A 23,186-nucleotide genomic window follows, 5' to 3' on the forward strand; every position below is an offset into this window, starting at 1 on the left:
GTGATTGCTTTGTGCCTCTTTTATAAAGTCTGGATGTATTTAATTAATTTTCATACTGCTCTTCATCCTGTTATGTATACAAGTCAAAATGTGTACATGTGGACCGTCATGTATGTGGATTGATGTTTACTCATGCCACATTGGTTCCTTAATAATCATAGGTCCAACTATGTTTTTCCAGTTACATTTTTGATTACTGTATTTTTCGCTCCATTAGATGCTCCTGACCATAAGACGCACCCTAGATTTAGAGGAAGAAAACAAGAAAAAAAACATTCTGAACCAAATTCTCCCTGTCAGGCTCTGCACCCAACCCCACACTCCTTGCCAAGTTCTGCACCCTGTCCCCCTCCCTGTCAGGCTCTTTACCCTGTCCCCCCTCTGGTGGTCTAGTGGTAGACAGGGAACAGGCAAGGCAGGCCTAGTTGCTGGCAAGCAGGCAAGGACAGGGCAAACAGGCAGGTAGGGACGGGACAGGGCGGGTAGGTAGGTAGGCAGGCAGGCCTCTTCCCCCCCCTAAGGCAGGCAGTAGGTAAGCCCCAGTCTCTCCCTCCTCCCTCCCTATTTTTAATTTGGCAGGGCAGGCAGGTAGGCAGATCTCAGCCTCTCCCTCCCTACCCCCCAGGCAGGCAGCAGGCAGGTCCCGGACTCTTCCTCCTCACTCCCCAGGCAGGTGACAGGCAGGCCCTGGCCCTCTTCCTCCTCCCTGATGCCTCCAGTGCATACCTTTTTTTTTTTTTTTTTTTTAATTTTTGGGTTCTTGCGGGAAGCGGTGCAGGACCAGGCAGGCAACCTGGTGTGCCGCTACGCAAGAGAATGGAAGAGGAGGCAGCCGGCAGTTCTTGGAGGAAGCAGCGGGAACCAGGCAGCCAGCCTGGTGCGCCGCTCTCAGCGAAGCACCATGTCCAGAAGTTTAAAAAAAAAAAAGTATGCGTGGGAGGCGTCAGGGAGGAGGAAGAGGGCCAGAGCCTGTGCCACGTCCAGCCACATTAGAATAAGATGATGGGGGAGATGCTTTGGGTATTCGTTCCATAAGACGCACCCTAATTTCCACCCGCTTTTTTTGGGGGGGGAAAAGTGCATCTAATGGAGCGAAAAATATGGTATATAAACTTCTGGGATTTGTTTATCTGTGATCTTATTTAAGCAGTCATATGGCTAAGCGATGGTTTATGAAAATGTGTATTTAAATTGGATTTGCCCATATTTATTGACTGTTTGCTTAACTGAAGTTCATTATCCTATTTTGGTATATGGCAGGGGTCCCCAAAGTCCTTGAAGGCCGAATCCAGTCGGGTTTTCAGGATTTCCCCAATGAATATGCATGAGATCTATGTGCATGCACTGCTTTCAATGCATATTCATTGGGGAAATCCTGAAAACCCGACTGGATTCGGCCCTCAAGGAGGGACTTTGGGGACATCCTGGTATATGACATCCAATTTTCCTTTTTTGTAAAGTTTGATTTGATTAGATCTCTCTCTGAGGCCTTTTTGTTTGTGGCTAGATTACTTTCTGCTCTCAGAAATGAGAGTTTAATAATGGACTGATTTTCATATTAATAAATAATAATAATAATAATCATAATAGTAACACTTTATATACCGCAAGACCGTGAAGTTCTATGGGGTTTACAATGATTAAAAGGTATTACAGATTGAGTGGAATAAACAAAGTTCAGAATTAGTTCTGATATTGGATAGAAAGTTATTAATTTTCCAGAGGTGATTAAAATGGGGCTTCATTAAGCTCCATTCTTATCTTTGGCTTTTTGCCTGAGAGTAATATTGGATGCATCTTTATCTAAGAAACCACAGATTACCGAGCTTGCTTGCACTTCCTGCTGCTGCTACTACTACAACTAATAATAATTTCTATAGTACTACTAGACATACACAGCATTGTACACATTATTTGCAGGTACATTTTTCTGTCCCTAGTGGGCTCATAATCTAAGTTTCTGTATCTGGGACAATGGAGGGTTGAGTGACTTGTCCAGGGTCACATGGAACTATAATGGGAATTGAATCCAGTTCCCTAGGATTAAAGCCTGCTGCACTAGCCACTGGTCTACTCCTTAACTCCAACAGAACAAAATTCCATATTCCCTTAGAAGATTTCAGGACTGTATTAGAAATTTTATTTTATTGTTTCTGGGTAATTAATGTTCTTTCTTAATTACCTTTGCCACAAAAGTATAGAACATTCCAGATTGAGTCCAAGCTGAGTAAACTTAGGGGATATTTTACTAAGGACAAACATCCAGCATATGCATTTTGCTATGTATGCAACCAGCTTATCAATTTGAGGAAAAAGCACTCCATAGAAGCATCTGGCCTGCACTAATTCGTAAGATAGCTAGGGGGGTGTTCCACTGAGAGCTTGGCTCACCCTTGATTTTGCAGATGCTTGAGCGCAGGTTGGCTGGACTTGTGTTGGTCCAGAGGACTGTAGAGGATGCCGGCTGCATCCCCTCTCCCCCACACCCGAAGACTCATGAGGGGCTAGTAGGGTTGAGGGTTTTAGGCTCTCGAAGCCTGTCTAAAAGGGAGCCCGAAGAGACACATGGCTGAACAATCCTCTGTTTGTCTGAGGCAGAAATCTTCAATGTCCAGCTGCAGTGTGAACTGATTCAGGCAAAGCAGTTCGTGTTCAATCTCTCTGGAGGCTGAACTGGTGGGATCTTGCATTTCTGATAGCTTCAGCTGCAGGGCAACTAAAAGATGATCCCTCCCCTATGGGCTACCTGCCTGGGAGCTTCCTGACATGCCCAGTTCATTCCTGCAGCTTCACTGCATGGTTGAAATTAATTCTGCTCGTGATTTGTTTTCAATTCCTAGTCTTTTTTTTATTTATTTTGCGGGTTTGCCCACATGCTGCGGATCAACTCTGGGCGAGTGATCCTTCGGCGGGAGATCACAGACATTTTAAAGTTTGTCTGCTTCTGGAGGGTGCTCTATAAGCCTGAAACTGCAGTAAGCCCTCTGGACAGCCTGCAGATTGGATCGGGTCTCCAGAATTGGGAGCCATCTCTCCCCTGGTTCATCTGCAAAGGGGTAGAGCGCAGGCTGCTGCGGTTCTAAGGAGGTACGCCGGGATCTGAACCACGCCGTGTGTCTTTCCTGATTTCCCTGGCGGGTCCTTGTGGTCTGAGGTGACAGGGAAATTGAGGTGGCCAGAAGATCTGAAAAATCCAGTTTAATCAGCTCCTGAGGTAATGATCTCCCTATGCTTGCACTGTGTATTGCTGGCTGCAATTGAAATGCATTGTAGCACATGTCTCTGTGGTGTCTGTGAGTCAGAGTTTGCCGATTTTGGGGAGTACTCAAATCGGGGTTTTGGGGGGTTTCCCTGCACCTGTAAAATCCTAAAATCGCCATTTATCCCAGGACAAGCAGGCAGCATATTCTTAACACATGGGTGACGTCACCGACGGAGCCCTCGGTACGGACCTTTTAACTAGAAGTTTCTAGTTGGCCGCACCGCGCGTGCGCGAGTGCCTTCCCGCCCGACGGAGGAGTGCGTGGTCCCCAGTTTCTTCGTTTCCGCGGAGCGAAGAAGACGCGTGTGTTTTTTCAACGGCCGTTGAAACCACTTTTTTGCCTTCCCGCTCGCGCTTTTTTCCTTATTTTTTCTTTCTTTACCTTCGGGTTTATTTTTTCTTTGATTTGCAAAAAAAAAAAAAAAAAACTTTGCTTTTTCCCTTTTTTCTTTCGATTTGCCCCGGCGGGGCCTGTTGCCAGTATACAGGCCTCGGGCTTCGATTTTGCGGAGGCTGTCTTCCCCTTCATGCCCCCGCAGGTCGGTTTTAAGAAGTGCCAGCGGTGTGCACGCCCGATCTCCATTACTGACCCACACAATTGGTGTTTGCAGTGTCTGGGTCCGGAGCATCGGGCGGATTCCTGCACCCGCTGTGCCACTCTTAAAAAGAGAACTCTTAAAAACCGAAGAATTCAACAAACTCTTCTCTTCGGCACCGAGTCGGCGATGGACTCCTCACCTTCAACGGCGGTACCTCAAAAACCGACCCCGCATCGGCGTCGCTGGCGCCAGGTAAGCCGGCTAAGAAGCCTTCCTCTTCCCTCGAGCGCCCTCCAGCTACGGTGGCGACACCGTCCTTACCGGCATCGAACCGGTCCCGCAAACGCTCCGCCCCGATCTCGGTGAGTGCCTCGTCATCGGCCTCCTCATCGCCGGGGCGTGGAGCGGCATCTAAGGAACCGAAGAAAAAGAAAGCGGTTCCGATGCCACCCCTCGATGACCGTATCTCGGCCATCTTAAAGGCTCAACTCCAGGAGCAGTTGAAGAAACAGCTTGAACAACTGCTGCCCACTATCCTGGCACCGCTCCTTCCGGTACCAGACCGGCCCGAGCCCCGTACCGAGCCCCCGGTGTCCACTCCTTCGGTACCGGTGAACACCTCCATGCCGATCCTTTCGGCCCAACAACTTCATAGCGATCCCGTGGTTCTTTCTCAGGCCACATTGGATCCTCCTCGGCACCAGGCGGTGCGGCACTCTTCTCGGGACCGAGATAGACGCCGGTCCTCCTCCCCTGGTACCGTTTCGGTGCGCTCTGGAAAATCTTTGTCCAAGACTCGCCATACCGCGCCCTCCACCCCGGTGTCTCGACATGCACCAGAGGTCCGGGACCCTGACTTATGGGAGGACACTCCTCTCGGTACCGAGGAGGATCCCTCCTCATCTGATGAGGAACCATCGGCACCCGATGCCACCTCCAAACCAGAGCAGTCCTCTTTTTCTAAATTTCTGAGAGAAATGTCTGCTGCCCTGTCACTTCCTCTAGAATCTGACTCAAAAAAGTCTCAAGCCTTTCTAGAGGCCTTAGACTTTGAGCAACCTCCTAAGGAGTTCCTCAAGCTTCCCGTGCATGACATCCTACGGGAAACATTCTATAAAAACTTAGAAAATCCCCTCACGGTACCGGGAGCCCCCCGTAAACTGGACAACCTTTACCGTGTCATTCCTATTCCTGGATTCGACAAATCCCAATTGCCTCATGAGTCCCTTCTGGTGGAATCCACCTTGAAAAAGACTCAGGGCTCCAGTGTCTATGCCTCTACCCCTCCTGGCAGAGAAGGTAAGACCATGGACAAGTTTGGCAAGAGGCTTTACCAGAATGCCATGCTTGCCAACAGGGCAAACAACTATTCCTTCCATTTCTCTTTCTATCTGAAACATTTGGTCCAACAACTGTCTGCCCTCCAGAAGTACCTTCCTGAGCGCAAGGGCCCATTATTCCAACAACACATCTCTGGCCTTCTCCAGATGCGTAAATACATGGTCCGCTCAATATACGACTCCTTCGAGCTCACCTCTCGGGCCTCTGCCATGGCCGTAGCCATGCGTCGTTTAGCCTGGCTCAGAGTCTCCGACCTGGACATCAACCACCAGGATCGTTTGGCCAACGCCCCCTGTCTCGGGGATGAACTCTTTGGAGAGTCACTGGATTCCACCACCCAGAAACTCTCGGCCCATGAGACCAGATGGGACACCCTAATCAAGCCGAAGAAGAAGGCTCCGCCTACTCGACCCTATCGGCCTCAATCATCTTACCAGAGGAGGTTCTCAGCCAGGCCTCTCAATCCGCCTCCTCAACAATCTCGACGACCCCGTCAACAGCAGCACCATGCCCAGGCTCGATCTCAGGCCACTCAACCCTCCAAGCCTTCTCAGCCTGCTAAACAATCTCAGCCCTTTTGACTCTTCTCTCCAGGGCATAGCCAGTCATCCACCCTCGCTGCCTCTTCCACAGCCTATAGGGGGTCGTCTCACCATTTTCTCAAGCCGTTGGGAAGTCATCACGTCAGACCAGTGGGTCCTCAACATCATCCGCCACGGCTACTCTCTCAACTTCCAGACTCTTCCTCCGGACAATCTTCCCGTAGAGTCTGCTTCACACTCCTCTCAAACCCCCCTCCTCCTGAGGGAGGTTCAATCCCTCCTCCTTCTCAATGCCATCGAAGAAGTACCTCCAGATCAAAGGGGTCAGGGATTCTACTCCCGCTACTTCCTTGTACCCAAAAAGACGGGAGACCTCCGTCCCATTCTCGATCTCAGGGACCTCAACAAGTGTCTGGTCAAGGAAAAGTTCAGGATGCTCTCCCTTGCCACACTTTACCCTCTTCTTTCTCAACACGACTGGCTATGTTCCCTGGACCTCAAAGAGGCCTACACTCACATCTCCATCCATCAGAACTCTCGCCGCTACCTGCGGTTCCAGGTACTGCACCACCACTACCAGTACAAGGTTCTACCATTTGGCCTCGCTTCCTCCCCCAGAGTCTTCACCAAATGCCTGATAGTGGTGGCGGCCTTCCTCAGGTCTCACAACCTCCAGGTGTTCCCTTACTTGGACGATTGGTTGGTGAAAGCACCTTCTTCTCAACTCGTGCTACAAGCTACTCATCACACCATCTCTCTCCTCCACCTCCTGGGGTTCGAGATCAACTACCCCAAGTCGCATCTGCTTCCTACCCAGCGACTTCAATTCATTGGAGCAGTTCTGGATACCACGCTGATGAGGGCCTTTCTCCCCTCCGATCGCAAGCAGACCCTACTCCATCTCTGCCGTCAGGTACTCATGCATCCCTCCATTCCGGCCCGACAGATGATGGTCCTCCTGGGTCATATGGCCTCGACGGTGCATGTCCTTCCTCTGGCACGCCTCCACCTTCGTACGCCTCAGTGGACTCTCGCCAACCAGTGGTCACAGACTACAGATCTTCTTTCTCATCCCATCTCTGTGACATCATCTCTTCAGCAATCTCTCCAATGGTGGTTGAACTCCTCAAATCTTTCCAGGGGTCTACTTTTTCATCCGCCCCCCCACTCGATGATCATCACCACCGATGCGTCCCCCTACGCATAGGGAGCTCACCTAGGAGATCTACGCACCCAGGGACTTTGGACCCCACAGGAGCGTCGTTATCACATAAACTTCCTGGAACTCAGAGCCATGTTCTACGCCCTCAAGGCTTTCCAACATCTTCTCTGCCCTCAAGTCCTCCTCCTGTGCACAGACAATCAAGTCGCCATGTACTACATAAACAAACAAGGCGGCACCGGATCTCGCCCCCTTTGTTTGGAGGCTCTGCGCATCTGGACCTGGGCCACGGACCGCAATCTCTTTCTCAGGGCGGTCTATATCCAGGGCGAACAGAACTCTCTGGCCGACAATCTCAGCCGCATCCTTCAACCTCACGAGTGGACGTTGGACCCTCCGACTCTGCTCTCCATCTTTGCTCGATGGGGCACTCCGCAGGTGGACCTCTTTGCAGCACCTCACAACCACCAGCTGCCCCAATTCTGTTCCAGGCTCTTCTCGCCTCACCGTCTGGCTCCGGATGCATTCCTGCTCGACTGGAGGGATCGGTTCCTCTATGCCTTCCCTCCACTTCCTCTGATGTTGCGGACCTTGTCCAAACTCCGCAAGGACAACGCCACCATGATTCTCATCGCCCCTCGGTGGCCTCGTCAACACTGGTTCTCCCTCCTGCTTCAACTCAGCTCCAGGGAGCCCATTCCTCTTCCTGTGTTTCCTACTCTGCTTACACAGCAGCATCAGTCTCTACTGCATCCCAATCTGTCTTCACTCCACCTGACAGCTTGGTTTCTCTCGGGCTGACCTCTCCGGAGAATCTATCTCAACCGGTCCGCCTCATTTTGGACGCCTCCAGGAAACCGACCACTATCCAATGTTACCATCAGAAGTGGACCAGATTCTCCTCGTGGTGTCTCCGGCATCATCAGGAACCCACCTCCTTAGCGGTGGAATCTGTCTTGGAATATTTGCTCTCACTGTCCAATGCTGGCCTCAAAACTACCTCCATCAGGGTCCACCTCAGTGCCATCACTGCATTTCATGAACCTATCCTCGGAAAACCCCTCACGGCTCATCCTCTGGTTTCCAGATTTATGAGAGGGCTCTTCAATATCAAACCGCCTCTCAAGCCTCCTCCTGTTGTCTGGGACCTGAATGTGGTACTCTCAGCTCTCATGAAACCTCCATTCGAGCCTCTTGCCACAACTTCACTTAGACTCCTTACCTGGAAGGTGCTTTTCCTGATTGCCATCACCTCTGCCAGGAGGGTTAGCGAACTGCATGCACTGGTTGCCGACCCACCGTTCACTGTTTTTCACCATGACAAGGTTGTTCTGCGTACCCACCCTAAATTCCTTCCCAAGGTGGTCTCAGCTTTTCACCTCAACCAGTCCATTGTGCTGCCCGTCTTCTTCCCTAAGCCTCACTCGCATCCTGGAGAACAGGCGTTGCACACGCTGGATTGTAAGCGTGCCCTTGCTTACTACCTTGATCGTACCAGAGCTCACCGAACATCCCCTCAGCTCTTTTTGTCTTTCGATCCCAACCGTTTGGGCCGTCCTGTCTCCAAACGGACACTTTCAAATTGGCTTGCTGCCTGTATTGCCTTCTGTTATGCTCGGGCCGGTCTCTCACTGGAAGGAGCTGTCACGGCCCACAGAGTCCGAGCTATGGCTGCTTCTGTAGCTTTCCTCCGTTCCACGCCCATCGAGGAAATCTGCAAGGCGGCCACTTGGTCCTCAGTTCACACGTTCACTACTCACTACTGTCTGGATGCGTTCTCCAGACGGGATGGACACTTCGGCCAATCTGTGTTACAAAATTTATTTTCCTAATGGCCAACCATCCCTCCTCCCTCTTTGTTAGCTTGGAGGTCACCCATGTGTTAAGAATATGCTGCCTGCTTGTCCTGGGATAAAGCACAGTTACTTACCGTAACAGGTGTTATCCAGGGACAGCAGGCAGATATTCTTAAGTCCCACCCACCTCCCCGGGTTGGCTTCTTAGCTGGCTTATCCTAACTGGGGACCACGCACTCCTCCGTCGGGCGGGAAGGCACTCGCGCACGCGCGGTGCGGCCAACTAGAAACTTCTAGTTAAAAGGTCCGTACCGAGGGCTCCGTCGGTGACGTCACCCATGTGTTAAGAATATCTGCCTGCTGTCCCTGGATAACACCTGTTACGGTAAGTAACTGTGCTTTTTAGCATTTTCCTGCATTTTTAACGGCCATTTTTCTGTCAAAATTGGCACCCACGGCAGCCATCTTGGATTTTCTTTAAAGTCTTTAAAACTATATTTTTTGCTCCAAACTTCACAGATGGCCATCTCAGGACAGGATGTCATGAATTCATGCCATAAATATGGCAGATGACTTGCGGTTTCACAGCCGCATATTCTGTGCGCTGCGGCCCGCAAGGGGCGTAAATTGTGCTGGATTCCACACTATCCTCCTCCAGAGAGGCCCTGCTTTCCTCCATTTCCGCCAGAGATGCGATTCTAGCATCCGGGACGCCGAAATTGGGCAAGGAGGGCGTTTTCGCAAAACGCAAGCGCAGTTCTGGGGAAAGTCTCATCAGTCTTCAAACCATTTCAGATCTGAGTCCCGCTGATTGGCTCTGGCCGCCGAGGACTAATTTCCACCAGAATTTGTGGATATGATGTATCAGGCTTTCATGAAAAAGCGGACTATGCCTTTGTCTCCCTATCAGACTATGGTGCGGCAGTCTGTGCAGCCTTTGGATTCCAGCATGTTCATCTGATCCCTTGCTGATATGCCTGAAAGTCAGCGGCAACTTCCCGCTATTGTATCTATACTTGCGTCACTTTCTGTGCCGTTGCTGTCGCATGGCGCTTCGGCAGGCCCCGCTAATGTGGCTAGCCTAGCGGATCTCAATTCCCAGAACGCTGATTCTCACGATCTGGGAGAGGATCAGATGGTGCGTAGGCTAAGTCCAGTTGCCTTCCTGATCTTATCTCTGAATCCCTGCGGACATTGGAACTTGACTCAAATTCTGCAGGTCAGGCGGAGTGTTCTATCATGTGTTCTACGCACCCACTCTCCGCTATAATTCCAGTTCACACGGACTCGGCGGAAATGCCAATGTAGATGATGCCTTCTGCAAACCTCATGGATAAGGGGAAAATACCCACTTGTCAAGCCTACTATACCCTTCTATTAGAAGATTATCGAGGTAAGAACCTTATCTTTCCTTGTGGATTAGAAATTGGTTACTGGACAGAAAACAGAGGGTAGGGTTAAGTGGCCATTTTTTCAGTGGAGGAAAGTGAATATTAATAATAATAATAATAACTTTATTTTTGTATACCGCAGTACTACAGCAGTTAAGAGCGGTTTACAATTGAAGAGACTGTACACAGACAGCGATGTTACAGAAAAGACTTTCAAATTACATTATCGAGTCAAGAGTAGTCAGGTATATCCGGAGGCATATCAGAGATACAACAAGGCAGGAAGAGAGTCAGAGAAATTTATCAAAGAGATAGGTTTTAATTGATTTCCTGAAGGTTTGGTAGGAGGGTGCATTTGAAATGAGGGTGGTTAGACATTTATTCCATTTGCCTGCTTGGAATGACAGAGATCTGTCAAGGAATCTCTTGTAGATACAGCCCTTCAAGGATGGGAAGGCAAATAGATAGGCACTACGTGTGCAGATTGTGCCTGGAAATTCAAAATGGTATGACAGGTAGATTGGGGATGAACCTGTTAAGGTTTTGAAGCAGAGGCAGGCAAACTTGAAGATGATCCTTGCCTCTATCGGTAGCCAGTGTAGTTTTCCGTAATACGGGCTTACATGGTCTGACTTTTTGAGACCATAAATGAGACGGACGGCAGCATTCTGAATGACTCTCAATCGATTGATAGTTTTCTTACAGGATCCCAAGTATATAATATTGCAGTAATCTAAGATGCTTAAGATTAAAGATTGAACCAGCAGTCGAAAAGAGATGAAGTTGACGCGGTAAGGAACCATCCTGATGAGGTAAGTTGCAACTCCATGTCTAAGTCCGAGGTAAGCACCGAGGTAAGTACACACACTGAAAACAATACTATAGGAGTCACACTAACTCGGGCGGGGAATTCTCCACAGGGACTTAGCAAACATAACGTATGGAGGGCTATGTACGTTAATGCACACAGTTTAGGCAATAAAATTCTGGAATTAGAGGCGGAAATAAGGGACACTGACCTGGACGTGGTGGCGATATCCGAGACTTGGTTCACGGATTCACATGGGTGGGATATGGCAATACCGGGATACAACTTACTTCGTCGAGACAGAGAGGACAAATTAGGAGGAGGGGTAGCACTATACACTAAAGAGGACATCAAAGTTACCAGAATTGCAGATGTCAAGTTCACCGGGGAATCCCTCTGGGTGGACCTGGCCAGGGGTCATGACAAATGTCTATCTTGGTGTAGTTTACAGACCCCCCAAGACAACAGGAAGACAAGGATATAGAATTAATTGAAGACATAGAGAACATCACTTTGCGTGGGGACAAAGTATTGTTAGGGGACTTCAATATGCCTGATGCAGATTGGTACAAACTTTGCGCCACGGCCAGCGGCAGCAGAAGGCTATTATCCTCCATAAAGGGAGAATGCCTCAAACAAATGGTTTTGGAGCCCACTAGGGATCAGGCGATACTGGACCTGGTACTCACCAACGGAGTAAGTGTCACAGAGGTTTCGGTAGGTGATCTGTTGGACTCCAGTGACCACAACACGGTATGGTTCAACCTCAGGAAAGGTTTCACTAGATCAAACACATCAACAAAGGTCCTCAACTTTAAGGGCACTAACTTCAAAAGCATGGGAGATTTTGTCCATCGGGTGCTATAAAATCAAGCCGCAACAGATAATGTAGAGGTAAGGTGGTCAACTCTGAAATCTACCGTACACGAGGCAACCAACTGCTATATAAAAACAGTAAGTAAACAGCGGAGAAACAATAAACCTCAGTGGTTCTCTGCGGAGATATCGGAACTTGTAAAAAAGAAGAAAAGAGCATTTATCTCCTGAAAACAATAAGGAAAACAAGAGATTATGGAAGAATATCGGGCCAAGTCTAAAGCTGTCAAAACAGCAGTCAAAGAGGCCAAACTCCGATTGGAGGTATATTAGCGACAGAAAAAGAAACACAGATGGGATAGTACGCCTAAGGAAACCAGATGGGAATTATGTAGAATCGGATCCCGATAAAGCCAAACTACTAAATGAATACTTCTGCTCAGTCTTTACCTGCGAGGGGTCCGGTCCACAGTTGCAGACAAGGGAAAGCCCGGAAGACCCGTTTCGAAATTTTGAGTTTACGCCCAGCAGCGTCTACTACAAATTATCTAGACTCAAAGTGAACAAAGCCATGGGACCCGACAATCTACACCCCAGGGTGCTTAGGGAATTGAGTGATGTCCTGGCGGAACCGTTATCCGTGCTCTTCAATCTTTCCCTAAATACAGGAAGAGTCCCGCAGGACTGGAAGACAACTAACGTCATTCCACTCCACAAAAAGGGATGCAGGACGGAGGCTGCGAATTATAGACTGGTGAGTCTCACCTCGATAGTGAGTAAACTTATGAAAACACTAATCAAACACAAGTTAGATACGATCCTGAACGAGGAGAATTTGTGTGATCCCCTTCAACATGGATTTACAAAGGGAAGGTCCTGCCAATCCAATCTAATAAGCTTCTTTGATTGGGTAACAAGAAAGCTGGATATGGGGGAGTCCCTGGACGTAGTGTGCTTGAACTTCAGTAAAGCTTTCGATAGCGTCCCACACTGCAGGTTATTAAGCAAAATGAGTTCGATGGGATTAGGTGAAACATTAACAGCATGGGTTAAAGACTGGCTTAGAGGTAGACTTCAGAGAGTGGTGGTGAACGGTACTCTCTCCGAGACATCAGAGGTGATCAGTGGTGTGCCACAGGGCTTAGTCTTGGGCCCGATCCTATTTAACATCTTCATAAGTGACCTGGCTCAGGGGCTTCGAGGTAAAATTACATTATTCGCCGATGACGCCAAACTGTGCAACATAGTGGGTGACAGCACAGTGCCAGACAGTATGACACAAGACATGCTCTTACTGGAACATTGGTCCATGACTTGGCAACTAAGTTTCAATGCCAAAAAGTGTAAGGTCATGCACCTGGGCAGCAGAAACCCATGCAGATCTTACACCCTAAGTGGTGAGACCTTAGCAAGGACTATAGCAGAACGAGACTTGGGGGTAATTATTAGTGAAGACATGAAGACGGCCAATCAAGTGGAGAAAGCTTCATCCAAGGCTAGACAAATGATGGGTTATATCCGCAGAAGTTTCGTCAGCCAGAAGCCGGAACTCATAATGCCATTGTACAAATCCATGGTGAGACCTCATCTGGAGTATTGTGTACAGTTCTGGAGGCCACATTTTCAAAAGGATGTGCGGAGAGTTGAGTCGGTTCAGCGAATGGCAACCAGGATGGTCTCAAGTCTCAAGATTCTCCCGTACGAGGAACGGCTGGGTTAGTTGCTGCTGTACTCAATCGAGGAGCGCAGAGAGAGGGGAGACATGATTGAGACGTTCAAATATGTCACAGGCCGTATCGAGGTGGAAGAAGATATCTTTCTTCTTAAAGGACCAACGACAACAAGAGGGCATCGTTGAAAATCAGGGGTGGGAAACTTCATGGCAATACCAGGAAGTATTTCTTCACTGAAAGGGTGGTTGATCATTGGAATGATCTTCCACTTCAGGTAATCAAGGCCAGCAGTGTGCCTAATTTTGAAAGAAAATGGGATTGGCATGTGGGATCTCTTCAAGGAAGAATTTAGGGGGGTAGATCATTGGGGAGGGCAGAATTGGTGGGCCGTGGCCCTTTTCTGCCGTTATTTTCTATGTTTCTATGAAATAGTGTTTGATGGTGCGAAGTTTCCAAAGGGTGCAAAAGCATTTTTTAACCTGAGCATTAGTATGGTCTTCAAACGTCAAGCATCGGTCCAGGATGACTCCGAGGATTTTAAGAACATAAGAACATAAGCAGTGCCTCTGCCGGGTCAGACCACAGGTCCATCCTGCCCAGCAGTCCGCTCCCGCGGTGGCCCAAAAACAGGTCAAGACTTGTCTGAATCATCAGAAGGGGCTCCCTTGCCACCTTGGTTTCTCATTTAAGTCCTGCCTTCCTATCGAAGTCCTAGCCCTCTGGTCTTGCACATGCACGACCAGGTTGGTTTATACTCATTACCTGGTTAACTTCCTATACTTGTGTTACATCCCAGTTCCTCCCTCAGTATCCCACGATCCCTTTATCCCTCAGGAATCCATCCAATCCCTGTTTGAATCCTTGTACCGTACTCTGCCTGATCACTTCCTCCGGTAGCGCATTCCAAGTGTCCACGACCCTTTGGGTGAAAAAAAACTTCCTTGCATTTGTTTTGAACCTGTCTCCCTTCAGTTTCTCAGAATGCCCCCTCGTATTTGCTGTCCCCTTCAGTCTGAAGAATCTGTCCCTATCCACCCTCTCTATTTTGATAGTGGAGTTACATAGTAACATAGTAGATGACGGCAGATAAAGACCTGAATGGTCCATCCAGTCTGCCCAACCTGATTCAATTTAACTTTTTTTTTTTTTTTTTTTAAATTTTATCTTCTTAGCTATTTCTGGGCAAGAATCCAAAGCTTTACCCGGTACTGTGCTTGGGTTCCAACTGCCAAAATCTCTGTTAAGACTTACTCCAGCCCATCTACACCCTCCCAGCCATTGAAGCCCTCCCCTGCCCATCCTCCACCAAACGGCCATACACAGACACAGACCGTGCAAGTCTGCCCAGTAACTGGCCTAGTTCAATATTTAATATTATTTTCTGATTCTAAATCTTCTGTGTTCATCCCACGCTTCTTTGAACTCAGTCACAGTTTTACTCTCCAACACCTCTCTCGGGAGCACATTCCAGGCATCCACTACCCTCTCCGTAAAGTAGAATTTCCTAACATTGCCCCTGAATCTACCACCCCTCAACCTCAAATTATGTCCTCTGGTTTTACCATTTTCCTTTCTCTGGAAAAGATTTTGTGCTACGTTAATACCCTTCAAGTATTTGAACGTCTGAATCATATCTCCCCTGTCTTTCCTTTCCTCTAGGGTATACATATTCAGGGCTTCCAGTCTCTCCTCATACGTCTTCTGGCGCAAGCCTCCTATCATTTTCGTCGCCCTCCTCTGGACCGCCTCAAGTCTTCTTACGTCTTTCGCCAGATACGGTCTCCAAAACTGAACACAATACTCCAAGTGGGGCCTCACCAGTGACCTGTACAGGGGCATCAACACCTTCTTCCTTCTACTGACTACGCCTCTCTTTATACAGCCCAGCATCCTCCTGGCAGCAGCCACTGCCTTGTCACACTGTTTTTTCGCCTTTAGATCTTCGGACACTATCACCCCAAGGTACCTCTCCCCGTTTGTGCATATCAGCTTCTCTCCTCCCAGCATATACGGTTCCTTCCTATTATTAATCCCCAAATGCATTACTCTGCATTTCTTTGCATTGAATTTTAGTTGCCAGGCATTAGACCATTCCTCTAACTTTTGCAGATCCTTTTTCATATTTTCCACTCCCTCTTCGGTGTCTACTCTGTTACAAATCTTGGTATCATCTTCAAAAAGGCACACTTTTCCTTCTAACCCTTCAGCAATGTCACTCACATACATATTGAACAGGATTGGCCCCAGCACCGAACCCTGAGGGACTCCACTAGTCACCTTTCCTTCCTTCGAGCGACTTCTATTAACCACCACCCTCTGGCGTCTGTCCGACAGCCAGTTTCTGACCCAGTTCACCACTTTGGGTCCTAATTGGGTAATTAGAGTTCCACAGGGATCTGTACTGAAACTAGTGATATTTAACATGTTTATAAATTATTATCTGGAAACTGAAACAGCAAGTGAGGTGATTATAATTTGGATGATTATTCCCAATGTGCATCACTTTGCATTTGTCCACATTAAATTTTATCTGGCATTTGGATGCCTAGTATTCTAATTTCCTAAAGTCTTCATGCAATTTTTCACAATCTGCATGTTTTTTAAACAATGTCCTCTACAAATTTAGACACCTTGGGAATCAGTATACAAGGTGTCATGGCAAACAAAATAAAATCTTTTGCCCAGTGTATGGTGGCAGCCAAAAGAGCAAACAGGATGCAAGGAATTATTAGGAAGGGCTGGAAAATAACACCAAGAATATTAGAGTGGCTCTGTATCGCTCCATAGTACGACCTCACCTTGATTATTCTTTTCAATTTTGGTCATCGTATCTCAAAAAAGATATACCAGAATTAGAAAAGGTTCGAAGAAGAGCAACCAAAATAGCAAAGGAGATGGAACTCCTTATATGAGGAAAAGCTAAAAAGTAAGGGCTTTTGAGTTTGGAAAAGAGACGGCTGAGGAGACATTTAATGAAGGTATATGATCTAATATTACATTTTATTTAAAAATCAAAAAATTATTCAGTGTGACTCTTTGATAGGCTGGTATCTTAATGCATTCAGTTTCATTTTTTCAATCAAGTTCCTTATTCAACTTGATGTATTTTATCTGTTCTATGTATTACTTCTTTCCCTGCCATACCAGTATTTTCTGCATTTTATTGTAAATGCTTTCTGTCTTTATCTGTTTTTAAATCCATTATTCTAATTTGTATTTTATCTGTATCCCATGTATTAGCTCACCTTGTTGAACTTTTTCGGTATGGCGATATATAAGAATAAAATTATTATTATTATTATATATGAAATTATATGGAAATCAGGAAGGATGAAAATTTATTTACATCTATAATAATAAAATGCTAGCCGCACATGCGCACTCTGGCCGCGTGTTCCCTGAGATCTGATCTGTCGCGCTGTGCCCATGGCGAGAGTGTGCATGCGCGTACTATGTCACCAGCCGACGATCGCCTCCACAAGCCCGCTCCCAGCCAGCCGACGATCACCTCCACAAGCCGGGACTTGGGCACAAAGAGCACCTCCTGCCTCCCTTCTCCCCGGGACAAACCGAAAAACGGAGATGGCCCGGCCTCCGCGAAAGACCAGAGGAGTCCAGCAACTTTCTGACCCGGCTCTTGCGATGACCCCGCCGCCCTGGACCCGAGTCCTTTGCCCCACCCCCTTCCCTTCCTGCGGACCCGACTATGAACCTGGCGATTCAAGCAGCGTGTGCAGCAGTGTTCACACGCTGCTTCGGGCCCTTCTACTGCCCTGATTTGCTCTGCCGCGTCTCTGATGATGTCATCAGGGACGTGCCAGAGTAAATCAGGGCAGTAGAAGGACCCGAAGCAGCGTGTGAAGACTGCTGCACACACTGCTGGAATCGCCAGGTTCGTAGTCGGGACTGCGGGAAGGGAAAGGGGGGTAGAGGAAACGCTACTGCTGCTGCACAGGGATGTGTTCTGGGGGAGGGAAATGGAGGGGGAGGGAATGCTGCTTTTGGCTGCTTTTGAAGACTTCAGAGGAAAAAGATGTGATTTTGGCAGGCTCTGCTGCCTAATTTTAAATAGTGCTTTTTTGTGGGAGACAAAATGCCTGGATGAAAGTAAGGGATCTCCAGTGTTCGTATTACATCAGGCCAGTGCCATTTATAGTATTCAGTATAAATCTCAGCTGAAGAAATGAGAAAATGCAGCCTTTTATCACTGAGGTATGCTTCAGCAAAACTGCCCATTTGTCATGAGCTAATTATGATGAGCAGTTTTTGAATAGTTTTTCATTGACACCAAGGACTCAATTTTCAAAGGGTCTAGCCACCTAGGAATTAGCTCAGCCTCTTTGAAAATTGACTGGGGCTGAGCGTCACTAGGTGGATAAATTTAGCAGCTCAATGTTATTCTCTTTACCAATAAAAAAGATTTCACAACAAAAGACAGACAGACATATATTCTAGCACCCGTTAATGTAACGGGCTAAAATACTAGTTAATGTATAATTAGATATGTTGTGTTGTAATAGACTTTCAACAGGGGAGGTTGTGAAGGGGAAGGGTAGTGGATATTGGTACATGTAAATCCTGATGGCTCTGGGACTCGGATTAAAGATACAGTGTATAAGAAAATCTTGCTGACTTGTTCATGGATAAAGGCTGATTATTATGAAATGGACAGCTACTTGGTCTTAAGCTAGTAGTATGAAGAAACGCAAGTCACTGGCTTATTTGGCAGTTACGTTTTATTTGTGTTCTCAATAAAGATGATGAAAGTAAAAAAAGAAGAAGAATTTGGCTTTATGGGTAAAGTAAAACTTTTATAGTGAAATGATTGAACCAAGGTTTAAAATGAAATATACGTATTTTGACAGCTTGCTAAGAATATTGGGAATGCAGGATTTAATGACATAATGGAGGCCTGCCTGCCAGTTGATGAGATGGTTAAGCCCAGTCCAAGCAGTGGCATGTAAGTAAAGGAAACATATTTTTTCTTCAAGTAAAGCTATTATTTGTCTTAAGGAAATCTGCAGGATTTTTTCATTTTCAAAAGAAAAGTATTGGAAAGAGTTAACCAAAATTTAGGCATTTATATTAAAGCAGATATGTTGCAGTGTCCTTGATGAAAAATTGTCTTGTTAACAGAAGCAAAAAAAATATCACCACTGCAGTGATGGTTAATCATTTATACTCATAGCCCATGCCTTAACCTTTGTTTTTACCTAAATATTAGATCCATTAGGAACAAGGCGCAGCTGGTCAAAGATTGGATTGAGGAGACCACCCCTGACTTTGTCCTCTTAACCGAAACATGGCTAATCTTTGATAATGACATCCCACCTGGGTTCAAAATCATTTCATTGCCCAGAAACAAGGGAAGAGGAGGAGGACTAGCCATCATTGTAAAAGACTCATTTGAATCCACCATCCTAACCTCAAAATCCTCAGTAGACATCGAAATCCTCTCTTGTAAACTCTGGTCAGACCAACTAGAAGAGAACTTAATCATCACACTATTCTACATTCCTCCCAAGAAATGGTTCATTGCCAAGGATACCTTCTTTGAATTCCTCCTTACAAACTCTACCACTGGTCCCTACAACTTACTAACTGGTGACCTGAACATCCATCTAGAGCAGGTAGAGCAGGGCGACGCCAAAGAATTATTATCCTTTATCGATTCGCTAGACTTCCTTGTGCCTCTCCCAGAAAGAACCCATCAAAAAGGACATCAACTAGATCTAGTCACCTTTTCATCCAAAAACCTTATCCACCCCAAAATTTTCTGGCACCAAACCATCTGGACCGATACTCTATGGTCGGACCACCATCTAAGCAATTTTCAACTCAACTGGCAATCCAAACACTCCCCATCCAAACCCAGGGTAGCTAATAGGATTAGAAAAATGACAGCCACCAGAGGCTTAGTAAACCCAGTGGAATTCTAGACACACTACGACTTCTCTTCAGACTCAGACTCCCTCTCTGTAGACTCTTGGACTGAAGCGAGCACACAAATTCTAAACAAGTTGGCCCCCATCAAACTAAGAAAAATGAGAAACAAAAATCTGGATGGCTGGTTCGATGCCAAGTTAGGAACAACAAAACGTGAACTAAGAAAACTGGAAAGACAATGGCTGAAATCAGGAGATAATACAAGTAGAACAAATTGGAGACTAAAGCTAAAAGAATACAAAAAACTCATAACTACAAAACGCACTAATTTTTACGTGCAAAAAATAGGCTTCCCCAACACCAAGATCCTATTCAAACTTGTCAACAATCTTTACGATATACAGACCTTTTCCTGCCCCACTACAGACCCCCCACCATCAGCCGATGCGCTAGCTGAATTTTTTAACCACAAAATCAACAACCTAAGATCCAACCTATCGATCTCCACATCCAACCATTTGAACTACCCAGTCGCCCAACACATTGACGAACCCAGGGTAGATATGTACTGGAACAATTTTTCCACCCCCACCTGGAATCAATTCTGCAAACTCTACTCTGATTTGTTCTGCAGATTGGACAGTTGCCCACCAAACGTCATGAAAGCTGCTCCAGTCACCTTCAAAGCCAAGCTACACGATTGGCTCTCCTCTCTACTATCGTCTGGTACATTCCCCGAGGAGTTAGGTCAGACTCTAATCACACGATTTTAAAAAACCCCAAGAAATCTATCCAGTTGACATCGAATTACAGACCCATTGCAAACATCCCCTTTTTTGTAAAGCTGATGGAAGGTAAACCAGGACTTAGTAATGCACCTAGATAAATTCAGCATACTTCATGACAACCAATCGGGTTTTCGTTATTGCTTCTTTACTGGATTCCCTCCTGAATCTATTCAGTCAAGGTTCCAGTGCACTAATCCTCCAGCTGGACCTGAGTAGTGCTTTCGATTTAGTCGATCATGCCATCCTACTTGACTGCTTAGAGACAATTGGACTCTCAGGCAATGTATTAAAATGGTTCTGGAGCAGAGGCAAGATGGCATCTTGAGCAGGACGCTAAGAGGAGCATTCCCATCTCGAAGGAAATTTTTTCTTTTTTAAACTGTTGAAATACGTTTTTTTCTATGCCTAAGAGAAGAGGGAAACCGAGGGGTAACCCTCCACCTACCTCTGGATCCTCGACGCCGAGGCAGACTGTAATTACAGCATTTACAGTCCAACCTTCCATTTTGGGTGCTTCTGCTGCTGCGGGACGGGAAGCCCACAGCCTAGACGGCGAGATGTCGCTCTCGCTGAGCCCACGAGGACCGCATACCCCTCCCAAACCCGGTGAAACATCAGCGGAGCAGAACTGGCAGGAGGGCTCCTCCAGCGTGTGGGATGAGGCATGTTCTCTAGCTGTGATGGACCCGGAAGTGAATACAGCTACGCTGACTCCGGTGTTGGAGGTGCAGCGTTTAGGGAGTGTGGAGCCTTCGGAAGCTAGCGTTGGTAAGGTTGCAGGAGCCCAGAGTTTATCTCTTGGTGTAGAAGCCATACAAAAGCCGGCTGTTATCTCCCTCCTCAAGCTGTTGGTGAGACCACAGGCTGTAACAATGGACTCCATTTGGTCTGCGATTGAGAACCTTCACTCGGTATGCAATAACTTTGTTTCTATAGCTCTGAATTCTACCTCCAAGATAAGTTCCTTAGAGACTACTATTCAGCAACACCAAGTGGACTTAAAAAATTTAGAGAAAGTAACAACTGAGACTAAGAATTTACTTACTAAACAAATGACAGATAAAATGATGATCTTGAGGAAGATTGAAAACTTAGAAAACCAGCAAAAAAATTTGAATTTGAGGATTCTTAATTTTCCGGTTGCTAAGTTTATGCCACCTCAAGAACTGTTTAAGAATTTCATGTTGACTGCTTTAAACATGCCAGAAGCAAGTCTCCCCCCGATACAAAAAATTTATTACTTAAAACAAATGCAGAAGGAAAAAGCTGTAGTAGTTGAAAATGCACAATTAGATGTTTTTGCTATCCTGCAATCTTCTGATATTGAAGTTCAGGGGAGGGCAACATTATTGGTCTCGTTGGTATTTTTACAAGATAAAGAGATGATGTTGAAATTGTATTTTAATTTAAAACAGATCACCTATTTAGGGGAAAGGGTATATATATTTCCTGATGTCTCGAGGTGGACACAATCCAGGAGAAAAGAATTCTTGCTTTATAGATCAAAGGTAATTGCTTTGGGGGCAGGTTTCCAGTTGAGATTTCCCTGTAAATGTTTTCTATCCTACCAAGGGAGTAAATATATTTTCTTTGAACCTGCCCAATTAGGTTTTTTCCTGGAAGGTAAAGAAATCTCTACACAGCCCGAATGAAACAGGTTACTTATGCGGTATTAATTTTTGGATAGGATAATATCTTAATACTGATCTATTTCCTAATTTTTTGATTTTCTTTTGTATATGTCCCCTTTCCTGAGGGGCTTTATTCATTTTGTCTCTGCTCCGTAGATTGTGGACTGTATCAGATGATTGTTTTTGTTGTTTATTTTTCAGTTCTTAGTTTGTATTATAACTAAGAGAATTTCATATTTCTGTATTGCCTTTAAACATCTTTGTATATAAGATGTATTAAAATGATAAATAAAATAGAAAAAAAAAAAAAAATGGTTCCAAGGATTCTTGACTAAACGATTGTACCGAGTCTATAGTGATGATAATCCTCCAACTGGGCAAACGCCTGCGGAGTCCCACAGGGTTCCCCTTTATCTCCCACTCTATTCAACATTTACCTTTCCCCACTGGTGAATCTACTACAAAACCTAAAAATCAAGTTTTACATCTACGCCGATGACATCACCATAATCCTTCCCCTAACAAGCCTGACTCCTGAGACAAAGAAACATCTAGAACTAACTTTAAAGCAAATCGAATCATGGATGACTGAGTTCAAACTGAAACTCAACTCCGAAAAAACCAAATTCTTCCTGGCAAGCCCGAACGACAAAATCAAAGACACTTCAATTTCCCTGAACGGACAGAACTTCCCTTTTGTAGACACCATAAAAATCCTGTGAGTGACGCTGGACCATCACCTCACTCTTGATTCTCACACAGAGCTACTGATCAAAAAAGGCTTCTCAACACTATGGAAATTAAGAACCATCAGAAAGTTCTTCGACACAGCTTCATTCGGACTACTGGTGCAAGACTCAATCTTAAGCCTGCTCAACTATTGTAATATCATTTATCTGGGGTCTCTCAAGAAAACCATTCAAAGACTCTGAATCATACAAAATTCAGCAGTGCGACTGATCTTCAATATAAAAAAATGGGACCACATAACCCCCTATTACCAAAACCTCCACTGGCTACCCCTAGAAGCAAGAGTGCTGTTCAAATTTGCCTGCCTTTGTTTCAAATCCATTCTGGGTTTGGCCCCCCTATACCTGGTCGCCCATTTTAAATCGAACTATTCCACCAGGCCAAAATGCAGAATACAAATATTCAGCCACCCAATAATAAAAAACTGCCGATTCAAAAGATTCCTTGACAGAACTCTTATGTTCCAAGCAAATCAACAGAACGGCTGGCTAGGTAATCTTATCAAGCACTCTTCATCCTACCTTAACTTCAGAAAACTAGTCAAAACCAACCTGTTTAATCGATTTGTAACCAAGAACTCTTAAAGACTTTTCCCCTGTATTCTACTTACTTATATTTGACGTCCCTACAATGTGACTTTCACTCTGTTTCTCTTCCTCCCCTCAAATATGCATGTATTCAAAGACATCACTGTTATTCTAAAAAATTCGTTGTATTCAAGGACTTCATTGTTATGTCTTCGCTGGTTGTCCAGCTCTTCTTATTGTAAACTGCCTCGAACTACTTTGACTTTGGTGGTAT

The 23,186-nt window shown here is 46.1% G+C and overlaps 1 protein-coding gene across 9 annotated transcripts in view; it reads left to right on the forward strand.

Moving 5' to 3' along the window:
• ASAP2 (ArfGAP with SH3 domain, ankyrin repeat and PH domain 2) overlaps positions 1-23,186 on the forward strand; it is a 317,096-nt gene that overhangs the window by 203,499 nt on the left and 90,411 nt on the right. For all 9 annotated transcript variants that reach the window (XM_033936956.1, XM_033936958.1, XM_033936962.1 and 6 more), the window contains one exon: positions 18,196-18,290. In XM_033936956.1, the coding sequence (XP_033792847.1) occupies positions 18,196-18,290 (95 nt within the window). The remainder of the gene's footprint in view (positions 1-18,195; positions 18,291-23,186) is intronic.

Source organism: Geotrypetes seraphini, chromosome 3 (assembly GCF_902459505.1).
Source record: "Geotrypetes seraphini chromosome 3, aGeoSer1.1, whole genome shotgun sequence".
Lineage (NCBI taxonomy): Eukaryota > Metazoa > Chordata > Amphibia > Gymnophiona > Dermophiidae > Geotrypetes > Geotrypetes seraphini.